This window comes from Anomalospiza imberbis, chromosome 9 (genome assembly GCF_031753505.1).
Source record: "Anomalospiza imberbis isolate Cuckoo-Finch-1a 21T00152 chromosome 9, ASM3175350v1, whole genome shotgun sequence".
NCBI lineage: Eukaryota > Metazoa > Chordata > Aves > Passeriformes > Viduidae > Anomalospiza > Anomalospiza imberbis.
The window spans coordinates 25,599,933-25,618,472 of NC_089689.1; the positions used below are offsets into that span (position 1 = coordinate 25,599,933).

At 43.5% G+C, this 18,540-nt stretch overlaps 1 protein-coding gene across 4 annotated transcripts in view; it reads right to left on the minus strand.

The window, feature by feature from the left end:
* The window catches only part of RAB3B (RAB3B, member RAS oncogene family), a 49,577-nt gene extending 36,033 nt beyond the window's left edge, over window positions 1–13,544 (minus strand). Inside the window, exons 1-2 of one of the 4 annotated variants that reach the window (XM_068198750.1) lie at window positions 13,397–13,544; window positions 3,103–3,330 (exon numbers count right to left, since the gene is read on the minus strand). In XM_068198750.1, the coding sequence (XP_068054851.1) occupies window positions 3,103–3,330 (228 nt within the window). In that variant the 5' untranslated portion in view covers window positions 13,397–13,544. Of the gene's footprint in view, window positions 1–3,102; window positions 3,331–5,401; window positions 5,543–5,622; window positions 5,753–8,492; window positions 8,574–13,396 lie in introns of those variants that run through there. The other 3 variants (XM_068198748.1, XM_068198749.1, XM_068198751.1) reach the window with 3 other exon arrangements.
* Between the last annotated feature and the right edge of the window lie 4,996 nt (window positions 13,545–18,540).

Genomic DNA, 18,540 nt, shown 5'->3' on the forward strand with positions numbered 1-18,540 from the left:
AGTGATTTTCTATCAGTTAATTTATGGGACTGTGCATGTAATGAACCCAGACTGGGCCAGCACAAAGGGCCAGAGGCTGCCCCTCCACAGCCCCTCGATGCCACGTTGCTCAGGAGTTCTGCTGTCGTTTTCACCACCATTATCCTTCACCAGCAATAGACACACATATGCACAGAAGGGAGAAAAAGAAATCACACCTTGCTCTTACCTAAAACTGAAATCACTTTTATTCATTCACCCTGCTTCCATCTGGATCTGGACAAAGTGGCCCTCTCTAGCTGCTAGGCAACCTGAACTCTGCATTAAGTATAAACTGTTTGCATTTGCTAAGAATATAATAATGTTACCTTTGAGATTTATTTATAATAAAAAACATACCTAGCTGAAAATATAATAGTTTTCCTCCAGTAAACAGTAATTAGCAACTCTGGGAATACAAAATTGGTCAAGAAATGCAGAGAGACATTATAAATTGGCTCCTCACAACCCAATCATAAGGAAGATGCTTTATATAAAAGTATTATTACAGATGGCAGTGGCATAAAAAAATCTAATTCAAGAATTGCATCTATGTAGATATGTAAATATCAACATAATATGTGAATATATTTGTGTAATAAATTGTTTTAATTAGATATTAAATTACTAAGCCTCATCCAACTACAAAAAAATGTTCTCAATAAAGCTAATTTATTCTATTAACACAACACCACCATTCCTAAACAAGATAGAAAATATTTGAAACTAAAACAGTCAACTGATCTTGGAGTTCTTTAAAGAAAGGAAAAAAAAAGCCAACAAAACATTATTTCATAAACCCCTCTCTGAACCATTCTACCGTTTCCTTATGCAGCAGTAGTGCTGTCATTCTACCTTAAAAACATCATGAATATCTCTGCTATGTCCTGTTCCTCTCAAGCTAAAGAGCTATTCCTTTCAAGTCTTTTCAAAGCAGATAATTTCCCAGACTGCTTAGTCACAAGCACAACTGATTATTAAAATATCAATTTGGGTGACTGAGGCATTAATGTCAACAAAGCAAGAGGCCCACTAATGACACCAAAATCAAACAGAGGAGCAGCTCTTCTGATCATTCCATGTGACAGCTTGTCAAATCCTCATTCACAAAATACAGACTTCCTCAAACTCAGCACAAACACAAATGCAAGATAACTGGCTTTAAAATGCTCATCAACTTCTGCTGGAGAAACAAAACCAGGAGTCAGGCCAGAGAGACATTTACTGACACAGCTGTCAGTCTTTACGTGCAGCTGTTCGACCCTGAAGCAGCGTGAATTTTCCTGAGCTTTAAGACAACACAAGAATTTGGGTCCTGCACCCAAATTCTGTTCTTCTGCTCAACACAGGCCACAGGCAGTGTAAACAAAGTCCCACTGATCATGGATGTCTCTGGATCACAGCACAGCAGTAATAACATCCCTCTCACCTGAGACTTGCACAACACATAACAAGGTTATTTGGCACAGCTCCACAAGCACCCCTGAACTGAAAAAACCCTGGGTCTGTGGAGAAGAGAACATCAAAGGTTCCTAGAAGTGCTTTTCGCTGGATTTTAGAAAAATATTTGAAGTGGTTAAGTCAAACATTTGTACCTTCTCCACTTAATTTCACATTAAACCTGATTCAGATAAGGCTTAATGCCAAGTTTCAGGGTAGCATAATTGAAAAAAATGTCAACATAACTAGAAAATTGTAAGTCAGAGCAAGGGGTTCAATGGAGCCACAGAGCCCCACACTCCCAGAAACTCAATAGCAGATGTAAATAATTTTTAAAAGTAATTGGAACACAGGTTGGTATGAAAACTCTTTCTTCCTACACATAGGAGCCCACAGTTTTGGTATGCTAACGGACCCCACTATTACTTCATGTACCCTGGAGAACACATTGAAATGACAAATATCATCTCAGGACAGGCAGGAGACAAGTTCAAATTCTGTAGCTTTAATAGAGGCATATAGTGGTTTTGTTAAGATCCTTGAATTATGACTCATGTAAGGGATCCATGCAAAAAGAGAGAAGAACAGAACACAAGTCACTCTGGAAACTGTCCAACACTTAGGTATACCTTTAGTTAAAAATAAATATTAAATCAACAGTGTTGTTGGTACCTCCAATATTACAGGCCCAATGGATTGTACCCTCTGAAGAATTCACCTGACATCTCTTTTCATAAGAAGTTTAAGGTTAATAAAGCCCTTTTTGTCCCAAAGCCCTTTAACAGATTTAATTAAGATTATTGCTTAATTCACTTTAATCATAGCATCTTTGAAAAAACTCTAATATTTTATTGTGTTTTCTGTCTTGCTTTTACACAGCTTCTTAGAAAATGCCACGTTCCAAAATTCAGAAAGACCAACTAAATGGAAATCATCTTTAGGTGCTTATAGGGCCTGAAGTAAAAACATTTTTATTGCCGAAACCCTATATTAAATCAATCAATTTCATATCAGGTGACCTACCTTCGTTTCAATGTCAGGATTTTATAACATGGAAAGGATCTTTTATTAAATAATTTGTTTTACATTGTACCCAGCAACACAGAAATAAAATGAATCATGTAGTTGTAGTACAAAAAAAAAAAAAAGTACCTCATTTCAGATTCTCCCTATTCAAGATTACCACAATAAATAAAAAACCCAGATGTGATTACTGTAATTTGACATTTAAATGCAATTATTAAAGAATTACAGATCAGGTGTATGTAGATCAATTACAAGATTAAGCTCTTAGATGGGACAGAAATTGGGTAGAAATGGGCTGCTGGACAGGTACATGAGCTACAGGAAGATACAAGTATCTTATGTAGAGGCCATAAAATGATAGTATGAGTTGTGTCTAGAGTTCACTCAAATGCAGAGCAGCTGCTTAGACCACATCAGGACCCTCACCAGCTGAGTGAGACAGTAACAGGAAGAGAACTCCCTCAGTTTACTGCAGGGACACAAAAGTCCAGCCACACAGAACTTATGAACAACCAAAATCTACACCAATCCAGAAATCCACTTCCAAACAAGCCACGTTTTACCATCAGAGCTTTGCTGGGATTAATACAAAGCATCTTTGAAAATGCTGGCACTTACCCAAATCTGCAGCTTCACCCTCTTGTCATTCCTGTAAACTGTTTTCACCTTGAAGTCGATTCCCACTGTGCTCACAAAGGCTGGAGTGAAGGTGTCGTCGGCATATCTGAAGAGGAAGGATGTTTTACCCACACTGCTGTTGCCAATGATCAGGAGCTTGAACATGTAATCAAAATTTTGGTCTGAAGAATCTTTCTGCCTGAATCTGGCATCTGTTACTGAAGCCATCTAAGAAAATGACAAACATGGAAAAAGAACAGATTTAAGAGCAGTTCAGCATTTGTTTTCCTTAACTGTGTACCATATGTTTAGGTTATCTCTCCACTTTCTAATGTCATAACCACTATATCTGCTGACTAAAGAGGAGCCCACTTTGAAATCTTCTTTTAAATCCTGGCTTTAATCCTGTTTAGTGTTCACTCGTGCTGGTAAGACTTCCAAACCCAAGAAATACACCTGTTGCACTGCTTTGTGTTTAACAGAATAACAGATGGCTACTGCAGATTGTTCAAATACTCATGGGGAAACAACATTCTTTACTCCAGTGGCAGGGTGCCACTTCTGTTGCTCCAATAAACTGCAACCAAGAACTAAAATCTTTGACAGTGCATCCAACCATGCAATTCATCAAGCAGCCTCCAAGGTAAATAAACCTAACTAATTGTTTTTACTACTTCTATGGAAAATCCGCATTTCTAGTGCAAGCGCCACCACCATTTTATCCTTACAAAAGTTCCTTCCTCAACATTTACAGAAGAAAAAAAAAGGAAATGGGAAAAGAAGAAAAACAGGAATATCAGCTGGAAACTTTGAATCCATCCAACACATATCGACTCCTAAGACTGCAATTGGAATAAAGACTGTATAAAATGTGAGGGCTCAATGGGGGTGCAGACAGCATTTGGAATGGATAAATTATCCCTTCTAGATTCAGAAGCAAAAAAAAACCAACAGCAGAATATGAATCACTAAGGGCCATGAGCAGCCATGGCTGCTCTAATGTGTGCAGCTCAGACAGTTGGTGGGAAGAGGTAAGACTCTGACTTTTCACCTCTGGTTGTACAGAACACAACTACACAAACCAAATTACTACAGAGGAGGAAAAAGAAACTTTATCTTTTAATAGATATACCACACTTTTAATCTCTCATGCTGTTTGAAACTCGTACACATCAAATAAGCAAAGGTCTTGGCTCCTTATAAAACGTCACAGGGCTGGCAAATTGGAGCAATGATAGCACAGGTTTCATTAGCAGCTACTTATGCAAAACAGGGACTGGGCTACTGTGTGCAGAGTCAGAAGGCACTGAGTAGTGACAGAAGTCTCACCTTCACCCAGCATCCACAGAAGTTAATTTTCTCCTCAACTCAAATTCACAGGCACCTTTGGGAACAAAACTCACTCCAATGTCTACTCTCAGCCTGTGACCAAATACCTTCCTTCTTAACAAGTCTCACCTGCACACAGGATTTCACCCAGTCACTGAAAAAAACCGGCAACAACAACACTCCACAAACCCAAACAAAACCAAAACAAACAGTTCAAAATCCACAACTCTAAACCAAAATGCTATCTCAAGGCAGTTTAAATAGGGATGATAATTTCACTTAAATTTCCAACAGAGGGGAAACAAACCAAAAGCAACCTGCTTTAAACTTCAGTACAATATACACAATGATTTATCTCAGATTAGACATATGCAACTTTCTCACACAGAAAAGGGCTGGTGCAGCAGACACTTCGTTCACAGACTGCATTCACAAGGACAGTTTCTGAAGAAATTTATCAGTAGCTCAATAGTGAACAGCTGCACTGAATGCATTAAAATCTTCCCAAAAGTATTTCTCAGTAGAAGACAGCATAATTCTGATACACTCTTCTGAACTTCAGCTGCTCTTCAGTCAGACTACAGTCTTTTGCAAGCACTCCAGAAAACACTAGCACGAATTTTCTTCTCATTAGTGTATCAGAAAGCAGCTCTTCTACTCATGTGTTGTGGTTCATAGCAGGAATTTCTAAAACAAAGAATTCAGCATCTGACTAACTTCCATTCAGACACTCAGGCCAATGCACTTACTGCCTCCTTATCCTTAGGAATCTCAGCTGCAAAAATTATGAATCAGGTGATTAGTTCATTTGTACCATCACCACACTGGACGACAGCAAATTCTCTATTTGAGTAATTTATTTTCCCCATACACATTATGGGGAAATGCCAAAAATGCCACTGACAACACTTGTGCACTTGCTAAAGAAGAAAAAAAATAATTAAAATCTCTACTTCTCCATTCCACTCACACAGGCTCAAAATAGTGAGAAACCCTCATCACTTGAAGCCTGGTCTTTTAAAGATTCAGAGGCAGACCTTTAACAAAGGTATGGCACTAATCATATGGGAATCAGTATCTTCTTTCTACCCCTGCCTGCGCAGAACCCATCCGCACACTCCAAAGCGATCCTGTAACTGAAACACTGCTGCCTCTATTAACCCTCCTAGATTGCTCTAATCAGAATTGTACCTGGCTACAAATGTGACTTTCAGATCTCAGCTGAAAAAGCAATTACAGAATGTGGCCAGCCTGAGCAGCTTTGTTAGAAGCACAACACGGAGAATAAGATCAAATGATACTTGTCCAGAACGCTGGGCTGTTGTCATAGAAGCACAGCCCTCGCTGGCCTCTGTGCTGGCTGAAGATGCTGCAGGTCAGCATCTTGAATCACCAGAGGCAGTCAGAGCACAAAAATTGTAAAGAAAACTCCATCCCCTTGCTTAAATTTCACTTTTCCCTTTCCCCTCTAGTAAACAGAGTGAAACTGAAAGGACTTTCATACTAATTTCTGATTATCCCTCTGATGGCAGATCATTAGTGAAGCTGTGCTCCACCAGCACTTGGGCTGGAAGTGTTCACAGGGCTGCCCCTGAATTTGTGCTTGAATCCCGAAGCCAGGGAACAGCAGACCTTTCTCCTGGTCCTCCTCCTCTCCCTTTTCTCTTGCCCACCTGTTGTCTCACTCCTGCTCCAAGCACTCCCTAGTCATGTCAGCCCTGAGGACCCCGCAGAGAGGTGGTTCAGAGAACAGAGAGATCCCAGTTAAAAATAAATCCTCCTACAGCTTCTCCTGTTTTGCAGGGCTGTTTGTAAAGTTGGTTCGGTTCCTGATCCCTCACAGCTGAGGGAGCCAAGCAGAGGGGACAGAGCAGTGGGAAGTGGTGGCAGTTGCTATGCTACTGAGAGAAAGGTCCACAAAATCACATCTCCTGCAGGCCCTCTGCACCTGGAGGAGATTCTGCAGCACAGGGAAATGCAGACAACACGCTGAGGTCAGGCAGCTCCTGTCCAAATCATCTGAATGCTCACACAGCCATTGCTCCCAGGGGATTGTCCTCCCTCCTCGGTCCAAGGCCATTTAGCTGGCAGTGTAACCCCCCGCTCCCTGGGCACACAGCCACAGATGCTCTTTTAGGATGGCTCCAAACAGAGCAGCATCTCTTCTGTTTCACACAAACACACAGCCCGAGGAGAGTTCTGTTACAGGAGACCAGGTCAAACACAGTTGGCACACAGAAGGCAAAGGAGAGGCTCATGACTGTTTCCATTTTGACTGTCTTGGACTAATCCTCAATAAAATACTTACACAGCAAAGATTTTGCTACAGGACATAAAACCCGTTACACAGGAGAGGGGAAAGCTGCCAATCAGATTGTCCTTGAGAACACTTCAGCGTGAGACATTGCATCATTTAGGTTTTTGCCTGGTTAACCCCCATTTTTGTAGCTAAGAGCATATTCATATTGACAATTTTGTTTCCCCACATGCATTAGCAATGGGAGCAAGGTCTCAAACACAGCCACTTCCAACTAGTTTTGTGGGGAATAGGCAGTTTTGTAGCTCTGAGATACCTTATTATTTCCCTATTGAGGAAAAAGCCTGCAGTGTGAGCTCATCTTTTATTAGACAAAGAAACCACATAAAAGCAGGATGCTGCAAATGCTCTAAAGCAATAAAATCTTAATCAGAGCTTATTAGCCACCAAAGAATATATTCCTAGGTCAAGGTGGCTCTCCTGCCTTTAGTTTCTATTTTGGTCTAATGAATTTTAAAAGAAAAAAGCCAATTGCCCTAAGACACCTCCATGGGAAATCAGCCTTTGTTGTTTTTACTGGTCACTGAAATGTGTCACATAGATGGATCCACACAGCTGTGCTCAATTTGTGACCAGCATCATGGTGAAGAAAAACTGCCTACAGGCTGTAGGCTACAGCCAACTTCAAGAAGAGTTTATGCCTACAAGAAATTTCAAGAAAAGTTTAAAGTGTTGGCTAGAAATCAACTGATATATCTCACCATTCATTTATTGCTAAGAAAAAAGGCTAAGATTGACTTTTAGTGCTGCCAGCCCCTATGGTTTTGTCTACAAAATAATGTTCTTCTTTATCCTCTCACAGACAAGCAACAAGAAATCCAGTCATTACCTTGGAGGGTTACATGTCTCTTTATTAGCAACCACATGGGTGTGTTCACAGACATGCTGTTTCCACTTCCCATTCTCTCTCACAACAGCATGAGAAAGAAGTCTGAATTTGGGAAAGAGTCTCCTTTTCTGCTGTCAGTCACCCCAGTTAACCATGAAACCTGCTCACACTGATGCAACTTATACTTCAAACGACACCCTAAGACACATTTGCAAATTCAGCTTGTTATGAACCTGTGTATTCTCTGTATTACAACTTCTGGGCAGTTCTAGCAATAAAAACATCTTTTAATAAGCTTCATTTTTAAAGCCAAAACTGTAATTTCCTATATTTGTCTTAGGCTATTTAGGACCAGTAACAATTTAAATGTGACGATTTAACTGTTTCATCATCATCCACTAACACATATTTCGTTAATTAGGCAGATGAGAGGATGGGGTGAAACCACTCCTCTGTATTTCTACAGTAACCCATGAGAGGTGCTACTAATGTGCAACATAACTTATTCTCAAAGAAGAAGTATGTATAAAAGCATTAATACCTTGTGTAATTTTTTCCCAAAAAGTCTTAGAAAGGGCATTTAAGTTAAAAATATTCTAGTTCACAAATTATACATCTATGTCAAATTTCTATTACAAAAACTCACTCCTTTATGTGCTCTGTCATTGGAAAATAAATAATGTTTTATTTTTCAGAAATGAATTTCCATTCTGAACCAGATTTCTACTAAGCAATGGAATTTTTTAGAGCCAATGAGTGTTGTCCTAAGGATAAAGCTCATAAAGGAAACAAGGCCATGACCTTAGAGACTCTTATACAAATGCTGTTCTACATGAGAGATTTATCAGAAGCAGAAAACAGAGTATGAGCAATTAACACAACTGCTAATAAACATTGCAAGCAAGCGATAGTTACCAATTTAGATCTATAATCCATGAGAGAGATGAAGGCTTTGCTGTGAGTATATGAGTCAAGAGAGTGGTCACACTGTTGAACCTGCGATGTAGAAGCAAAAGGATTACAATGATTATGATAAAGGTGAATAATAAAAATATTAGGTAAGGGAATAATGGGTAGGCAGGTTAGGCTGGGAACACAGTGCTGTGTAAAGTCTGAGCTTCCTCCACTGAAGGTAAAGAGGAAAGTCCTGTAGTGCACAAAGAGAACAGAAACAGTGCTTGAGTTAGTGACAGCTATTAAGATAACAGCAAACATTCGAAGCCATCAGTTTAAAGTTTATCAAAGGGAGATTATCTTTACTAATCTAAAATTAAAGTTCCAGATAAATCTCACAAGTGGATGGAAAACCTTGGATAGGAATCATTACACATTTCCTGAAGAAAGGCAGCAAAGCAAACGGAACCAAGAAGCAGCTGAAATCCCTCTGTACACAAGGGTGTTTTGTACAAAGCCTGGATCAAAGTCTACCATGCTGCAAAGACGACTGCAATAGAACATCTGCAACTTATAGCACATCTACACAAAAATATCTGCCTTAAAGCAATAATTTTTCCAGATTTAGAGCAGAAAAACCTAACAGAAGATAGTTGTCTTTTTCATGGCTAATACAATGTAAAGGTCAAGTTTGTGTGTGGTGCATTTTCTCTCCAGTAAGCCAGGGTACAGCACCATTTGTCATCCTGACTTACATTATCTTGCCTTGTGGAGACTGCCAAAACACCTGGGCACACTCGGACTTTATGTAAGTAACAGGCTGCAGCCACCTACTCCAGGCCAAAATTTGGATCAAAGACAAATCCTTTCTCAGGATCCACACAATTGACAATCACCTTGCTCGGCAACACGACAGCAGCTTGGTCTTGCCCAAAGTATCGCACATTTTTCAGTCATATTTCCTCCTGCTCTCACAGCCCTGCCCTCTACTCCCTGTGACAGCCCCTGGCTCACTCTTCAGTACTGTCCAGAACTTGACTTTGGGGTGTCATCTAAATGCCACTCAACTGACAGATCTAGAACAAAAACAATTCAATTCTCTACACAGAAAGTCTATATTTATTACTTTAAAAATGTGAGCTCTTCATCTTGAGCACATCATCTTTAATAAAATTCATATATTAATGAGTCCAGAAGTCTTTACGAGAAGATGCTTGTAGTGGATTTGTTCTGGAATTTACATGCTACAAAAAAGTTCAATATATGCATGACAACTAAAGGATGAAAACCTCTAAGCAATATAAGTGGTTATTTATTTTCATTCCCATGTAGATTTGGGAACATAGGCTTTAAAAACAGCTTTTAAAGGATTTTTAAGAATATGACAGGTGTGGAACACAAGTCAAGAACCAGCAGGTACCACTTTTTTGCCATCTAACTTTACAACAACATTTGATTCAACTGTTGTTTGAAAGAATTCCTCGAGTCAAACATAAAGCCATGCCTCTCCCATTTCCTGCACGACATTTAACATCTTCAAAGTCCACTTTAGAGCCACAATAGAACTCTCAGGAAGGAGGAATTAGTCCCTCTAATATGACAACAAAAAAATTTTAAAGAAATAAAAGCTTCCACTTTAGTACTCTCTTCTATCAGCGTTGTTTGCCACTCTCTTATTATCACATGGTTCCATGCCTATTGGCAAGCACACTACTCCAGAAAACACAGAGTAAAATATGTAACAGTAAAAAAATCTTCCCTGGTAAAGGGGACCCACTAACTGAACCCAGCTCAGCGCTCTCTCAAAGGATGCAAGGAAGAGGGGATTTTTATCTTCCCTATGCCCTAAAGAGGGGATCCAGAGACTTCCGCAACTCCCTGAATATTCTGTTGAATTTTGGAATCCCGGAGCCAGCCAATTTCTAGGTCTACAGAACTGCAAGCTAAGGCTGACCCAAATCCATCCCTGTCCCAGAGAACAGTGTACACTGATGAGGTTGAGGGCTGTTACAACACTCACCATCCTCAAAGCCCTTCCTTCCTGTCACAAACACTGCAGCGATGGCTGAGAGAACAGAAACCCGGAATTCAGTCCCCTCCTCATCAGATCTCCAGCCTTGCAGCTCTGCCTCTCTTTCTCAGGAAGGAACTGGCAATAGTGAAGCACTTCCGAGCACCTCACTGCTGAATACCCTGAAGAAGCAGTGACATGAAAGCACCCAGAGCAACACACAGGATGAATCTGTACCAGCTCTGCTACAAGACACATGTGAGTCCCTGCTGATCCTTCCCCAGCTGGAAGGCAGGGCACAGCCACGTTCTGCCCTGGGATGCAGCCCTCCATGGAGAAAGCCATGACCGTGCCCTTTTATGGTGGAGGAAGATAAGGGAAGTTCAGGCACATGATGGCATTCACCCTATCTGGAGCCAGAGTGAGGCCATATGCAGGTTCAGGTAGACACCCCTGCATCAATGAGCAGGAGACAGTTACAGATTTTTCTGTACCACTGGGTCTAAAACCTTTCACTTATAGGAAAAAACAAGCTGCTGTCCTCACCAAATCAAGTAACCAGAGACTGGAATTGTCTTGTAGAAACCACCTGCAAACCAGAATCACACAAAGACAGGGACAGCTCAGGGTGCCTCTGCAGTGCAGAAGTCTAATTTGCTGCCTTTTATCCTCCTCTTCCAAGCAGAAAATCTGTGCTGAATAAGTTAATTCATTTCTCTATGCTATGATGTTCTCCCATGCTGCAAAGTAAGCCACCTGCTAACTGGGATTACAACAAGCACCCTCACACCTCCCATTTTTTAATGAGCTAATACTTCCAAACATAAATCTTATTGCTTATTTCAAATATTAAACACTACTGCACTAAGCTAAGCACACATTTCCAGGAGCTCACTAAATATGCAGAACCTGAAGCACAAGACACATTTTTACAGCAAAAAGCATACCTGAAATGACCAGTTCAGGACATTTCTCAGCATTATCCATTGAGAACTGCCTGAAAAAACCCTACTTCTTCAGCCCAACCAGTAACAAAAAATAGACCTGTACCTACTGGGGAGGGCAAAGTGAACACGAGAGCCATTCCCTGGCACTACAACCAGCCAGCATGATGCAAGACCCTGAAGTGTGATGCTGTGACCTGCACGTTTTAATCTGGAGCTGCATGAAATCATATGAAAATGAAGGTAGGAAAAACCATCTCTGAACTACGCAGCTAACATAACTCCTACACGACAACCATCATGTCAACAAATACTAGATGCATTGCTTTGCTACACACAAGAACTACTGCTATTAAAACCTAAAGCTCATAAGTCTTCTCACTTTGTCACCTGAAAATATATTTGGTCTGCAAAGAGGGCATCACGATTTTGTCAAAATTGCAAAGGAAGCTTGATTTTAATTTGGTTTGTCTCTCTTCTGACTTACACTATAAATTGTTCTGATAAAACTGTCCTGAAGATAGTGAAGTCCCAGTAAATGCATATACAACCACCTCCTGGACAGCAAGTACAAATAACAGGAAATAAAAGCCTTTGAGTTACACACTTCCATACAGCAGTGTATAGATTCAATTTTGTACCCCCTATAACCCAATACCAGTGCTCCCATGATCTAAGTACAGTTACAAACACACAGATCAAAATTATAGTTCCAGTGACATTTTTACCTTTGGAGGGGAAAAAAAAAAAGCGTTCACAAGAGAATGTTATTTAGACCCAGAGCTAATCCAGGCAACTATGAAGCCCTGAAAACTATTATTTGCACAACTGAGAGTGCAGCACTGGGTGAGGAATAAGTGACAAGAAACAAAGCCGGAGAAGTCAAAACCAGATTTGCCACCAAAGAATTTCACAGAAACATGTTCTGAGGCCACGGTCTTATATTGTCTCAGGACATGGGAAAATCCACGTTAAAATTATTCCCTCCCGCTTTGGTTTTTTTTTTTTTTTGTTTTGTTTTTTTTTTTTTTTCTTTCTTTTTTGACAAGTTACGCTTCATTTAGGTCAGATCAACCTGATGCACTGCACAGTGGAGCCACTCGTGCCGGCGCTGGCGACACCGCTGCGGTCCCACCGGCTGCGGTACGGCCACACCAACGGCACTGCCGGGCTGCCGGCAAGCGCGGAGACAACGGCGGGGGAAACCAACGCGTCGTCCCAGAACGCATGGCAAAAAAAAAAATAAATGCCACATGCGTTTTGCACAGCATAAACTGGACAAACTGGAGACTTTATACTTTTTATGAACTAAATCAGAAGATGGATCCGTTTGGTTTGGTGCGGCGGGCTCGCTGCCTGGGGCTGTAAGGGCAGTGCGGCAAGTCCGCTCCTCGGGCTCGGGCGGGCTGTGCAGGCAGCAGCAGGTCCCTGCCCTGCCCGAGCAGCCACGACGACAGCGGGTGCCGCGTTTCCCGGCAGTGCTCCATCGCCGAGCAGTTGGGTTATTGCCACCTGCTCCCCCTCCCCGAGCCGGGCACTGCCCGGGGTGACGGGAACGGGCGGGAGAACACCAGCTGGAGAACAGCCGGGAAGGCCCCGCTCTCCAGCCTCCCCCCTCCCGCGAAGCTGAGGGTATTTTAGAGAAAAGGCAATATTATATCGCCTCTCATTGCTGGCAAATGTTTAATTCAGAGATGGAACCGCTGTTGCCCTCTCCGCCCCGCCGCTCCCGAGGGCTGCCCGTTACACCACACCTCGGGGCACGCAGCTCACCCGCCGGGCACCTCCTGCTTCCCGTCCCGCGGAGCCCGAGGACAGCCCCGACGCTCGGGGCGAGGAGGGCAGGAGGAGTTTGTGGGTCCCGGTGGGGACATGAGGCGCGGAACACCGCCAGCCCCCTCCCGCCACCTTCGAGGGGAAGCAGCCCCGACGGCGCGGGAGGAGCCCCCTCAGAGGGGCACGGCTCTTACCTGCGGCGGAGGAGCGGCGGCGCCGAACCGAGCCGGGACGAACCGAAGCAAACTGAGCCGAAGGGAAGCGAAGCGAGCCGAGCCGAGCGGTCCCGCGGCCGCTGCTCGCGTGGCGGGAGCCGCCCCCCCGCCGGTACCTGGGGCGGCCCCGGGGGCGGAGCGCGGCGGGGCGGGGCGGGGGCCCCCGGGGAGCGCGGGAACGGGAATCGCCTCAGGCGCTCCCGGAGCCCCCGCGGGCAGGGAAAACGGCCCAGGTACCACCCAGACCTGCCATTCTTACCGCGCTTTCCGCACGGGCTGGGATTCTCATCAGTAGCGCTGTCAACTCTGAAGCCTAGTGATGGCCGATGTGGCATCAGGCACTACATTTCTACTGGTGACCAGACAAAAATTGAGGCAGTGGCTGCGATCTAAGTCGTTCACATGGAGGAGGTCTGATGAGGCTGTGGTGGACACTCTTCGCTTTAAAACCATTTAGACCCCAGAGAGACCTGACTGTGGTCTGTTCCTTTCCAGGAAACCAAAATAGCCTTTAGAGATGACGCCCTAGACAATTAACAAAATACTGGGTTTTAAAAAAATATATTAAACATTATGTGTGACATAACTAAGAAGGTGCTTCCCTGACGACCAGCAACGATGGCAGGATTTAATCAAGTGCCTCAGCACAAACACAAGGTCTTGTTGGGCCCCAGGAGAAAGGCTCCTTGTGAGGGGAGGCCAGAGCAGGAGGTGCTTAAAGGTGCTGGATCTGCAGGGTTTCTGTCTTCAGGCAGTGCCTCTGAACCCAAACCCCAAAAACCTGGGGGTGCAGATGTCTTTTCACCCTGCTGTGTCCTCCAGAGCACAGCTGCTCTCTTCTCAGTCTCATTGTGCCTCTTGTTTGATGTGCAGCACTTTGACTCAGCTTGGACACTGCTCACCCAGCACAGGAATGATTTTGTCCATTTGTAGAAGCTTTTTGCACATCTGGTGACCCTCAGCATCTGATCCTCAGCTCTGATCTTCAGTGGTCTTCGGACTGGCTCGTAGGTCAACCTGTCCTTGGAGCAGCTTGAGCTTGATAAGGGTTCAGCGCTTTAGAGGAGGCTGACAATTGATTTATTGCTACATTTTGTCCAGGGCAGTTGACTAGTTACCAGTATAATGGGAATGTAGAAAGCCAGGGAGCACAGTAGTACTATTTGACTAGCATATAGCTGAGGTGAACATTTTAGGAACAATCACAGGAGAGATGCTGAGCAGCTTTAAGGAGCACATTTTCTCTCTGCAGATCAGAGATGCCATACACCTTCTCCATTTTACTCAAGTCAGTGCTATCTGCCAGGTAGCCCAGGGGACAATTCTACCCAACATCAGAATAATTTTCTACCCTCACCTAGAATGAAAATGTGTATTTGCCATCAAAACCCCAACTAAAATTAGTGTTATATAAACCAGGCCCTGATTTAAGCCTTAAGCAAAATAACAGCTTTGTATAGGCAACTAGAAATAATCAACGGTGTAACAAAATCCCCAACTCATTACAACAAGTATTTCAAAGACAGCCTAGCAGGCTTGACACCTAAAAAAGACTTTCCAGCTCCTTGCAATCCTCTTGTTGCTCTAGGATAGCTGCTCTCTGCCAAAACCTGACTTCTCGTCAACCCAGCATGGGTAGAGCTCTTTTCTCAGTCTGTTCAGACTGATGCTCAGTCTAGAAAATCATTGTGATCCCACAGCCCTATAAAGCAGCAACACAGAGTGCAAATGGTCACGGGCACATACCTTTGATGCAAAGGACACATCATGGCTGAGGCTCACTTGGGCACCTGGCAGTGATCACCTGATTTGACACCCCATAACCACAGCCACAAGTGCAGAGCCACTGTTCAGTCCTAATTTCCAAAGGCTTTTCTAGATTTCATGCTACCCCTGAAATTCCAGTGTTTATCTACAAGCCCTTTCTCAGTCAGGGATAACCAAAAGAAGGCATGCTTCCAGGTAATCAGGAGACAGGAGAATATGCAGTGATTTTTGCTATCACCTTGTGTAGACATGCTTCTATAATTTATGAAGTGGATATTTTTTGCTCTCCTAGTGCACTTCCGTGCCAGGTTTTAATGTTGTATGGTCATGAATTGCTGACACCACTTCCAGTGGGGGAGGTCTTTGTTATTCTAGATTTATAGATGGGAAAATAAGGAAACAGGAAAGAACTCCCACAAGCACACGGAGGTGGAAGAGCAGATGCTGTGCTTTATCTTGTTTTCTGACATGTGGATCTATCTCACTCTCTCACAGCAGTCAGGAGAGCACATTTATCAAGCACAACACACATACTCTACTACTCTCTCAACATTTTTAATTCAAAACACTCCATCCTCTCAAAGTGCAATTGATCTGAAGAAACAAATTTAATCTTTCCTAAAAAGGGAATTTTAAAAAATTAATTTATAAATTCATGTATTGATTTATTTATTCTTAAAGCAAGAGCAGCACCAGAACAGTTAAATCAGCTGTTGTCCAGGGGAGCCAGGTAAAAACAGGACACCCATAAACAAAATCCTCCTTGTTTGAATAGGCAGCACTCACCCAGGTTCTTCTCCACTTCAGTGTGGAATAAAGAGCATGTAAGGCCCATGCTGTGTCCCCAGGATTTGTGTGAATTTCATTCCCTTTAACAGGGCTAATGCATCCAAATCCTCACAAATGGCTCTTTGAACACTGTTCATAATATCAGAAATAGCACAATAAAGTGACATCCAAATTTGACTGTGCTGCCAGTGCAGCTTATTTTATGCACAGCACGTTATGTTGTGACCTGAAGCACTCTCAAAAAGCAGGGGGAACATCTGCAGTTCTCATCAATTAATATTTCTGCAGCACATCTACCTACTTTATGCTGTGTGTGTGTGCAAAATGGTCCAAAAATGAAAGTATACCAGCAAATAAACTCTAATCAGCAGCCAGTTACCTACAGCCTACAGCCTTAGCCAAACTCAGTCCACAGACTCCTGCCCCTTCAGCTCTGCTCCAGCTCCTCCCTTGCCCTGACTTGGAGTGGTAACAATGGGATCATGACCTTCTGAGAGGGTGGAAACTAGGAAGTTGGCTCCCCTTCACTCCCCACATCACAGCAGAGACATGGGAATGGAGGAGGAGATTCCTGTGTTGGCTGGAGGAAAACAGAACACGGGAGCAGCACCCACCCACTCGAGATCCCATGCCCAGGTCATACCCTGCCTGCTGCCCCCACCCTGCCTGCTCCCACATCCTGGATGCCCCCTGCACTTTTCCTGATGCCTGTGCCCCGTGCTGGGATGAGAGCCAGCACAGGGTGGTGTGTGACAGCCTCTCTCACTGTTCTGAGTTAGAACCTGGAATGCTGTAAGCACAGGTCAGACAGTCCCTGCTTCCAGCATAGTTGTGAGCTGAGAAGTTTGGGGTCTCCATTTGTCAGACAGTCCCTGCTTCCAGCATAGTTGTGAGCTGAGAAGTTTGGGGTCTCCATTTCTCATCACAAAATGGTGCCATGACATTTTTCACAGCTTGGAAGGATCACTCAAGATTTGGTGCCTGTTGCCACTGCCTGTGACAGGTCACAGGGGCTGGCTGGGACTTGTCAGTGAAGATTCCTCTTCCTTGGATGGTGCTGACGTGGTGGCACCGGGCTGGCTCTGCAGGGGCAGGAGTGGTGCTCCCTGGACAATGGCAGGCCTGGGAACTGTGCACAGCCACACCTTACCCTAGACAAACTTTGAGGGGAAAAGCAAACTGAGATTATTTGACTAACTGCTTAACAAATCAACACCTGTTTTTTCAAGGAGGAAAGGGGGAATGGGTTAATATGCCAAATAGTTTTGAGACAAAGTGACTTTTAACATTTAGACAGACCTTTGTTATTGTTTCCCGGTTTCCTCCAGGCAGCAACCTTCCCTCTCCAGTCAGTGCCAAAGACAACTTACACAGCTGTCTGGAAAGGGGATGCAACCGTTTAGAGAAACTTCATCTTTGGCTTTGCTGTCTTTGAAATGAGCATGGATTTGCAGTGACTAACCCTTTTCATCCCACTCTCTGGAGACGGCTCTGTTCAGAGTAATTCCATCATTATTGCTTTCTGAATCTCTATCCTCAGGCCTCAAGTTTAGAGCCACCTAGAGTGACAGTTGTCAAGGAATAGCCCTGGAGTGGTTCACCTGGCTGGACAAACCCAAGCAGGCATAATACCAGGTCAGCTGAAAATAAATATCACAGCATACCATAAATGCAGATACCTCTCCTCTTGCCAACAGTTAAGAGAAGTTTCATCTCCTCCAACGATACATGACCTCATATTCATAGGGGTTTAATAATATTTCACTTCAGAGCTATTTATTACAGGAGCTCTAAATGAGCTCTGAGTGAGTGAAGCTCATTAGCTGTTTGATACAGGCTAGACACAGTGGCAGGCAGACAGCCACAGGGACAAAAGTGCATTTGAAGAAGATGACTCCTGAACTCAGCATGCCAGGATGACAGATGGGACACTCTGGCCATGCAGGCATTCTTGGTTGTTGCAGTTTTGTTCCCTGCTGCTTAACATGGCAAGGGAAAGGTTTCCCGAGTCTCCAGCTGAGACTTCCTTAAAGCCTGTCCAGCCTCAGGTGCACAAAGCAACCTCTGCTCCCAGGCAGCCAGATGGGAGCTGCAATCCAGGCACTCCCTAATTAACTTTGGGGTTTTTTTTCCTCTGTGGGTTGTTTCTGGAAGAAAGGGAACTGACAGCATATTTGTTTACAAGAGATTAATTCAGCCTAGCAGTTCTCTGGGCCTGTACTAAGAATTTTGAAGTGTCTTGGGGTTTTCTATCACCCTAGAAGGAGGAAAAGCTGAGAATCCAAGAGGATTTCTAGATGCATCTGAAGAAGTGGTCATGTAAGTTACTGCAAGTCATACACAGATGGGTAGCACAAGAAACAAAGCTGATGGGGGCAAACTAATCGGAGGCCTTTGTTACTGAGCAGTGCTGCAGTGTATCATTAACTTCAAACACAGCTACAGGAAACTGACCTGCAAGCAGCTTCTCTAAGCCCTGGGGACATACTTGTGTACATAAAGTCACACAACATACAAAAAGCAACTGCTGGGTGGATCCCTCTGCACAGAAGAAAATGCCAACCATC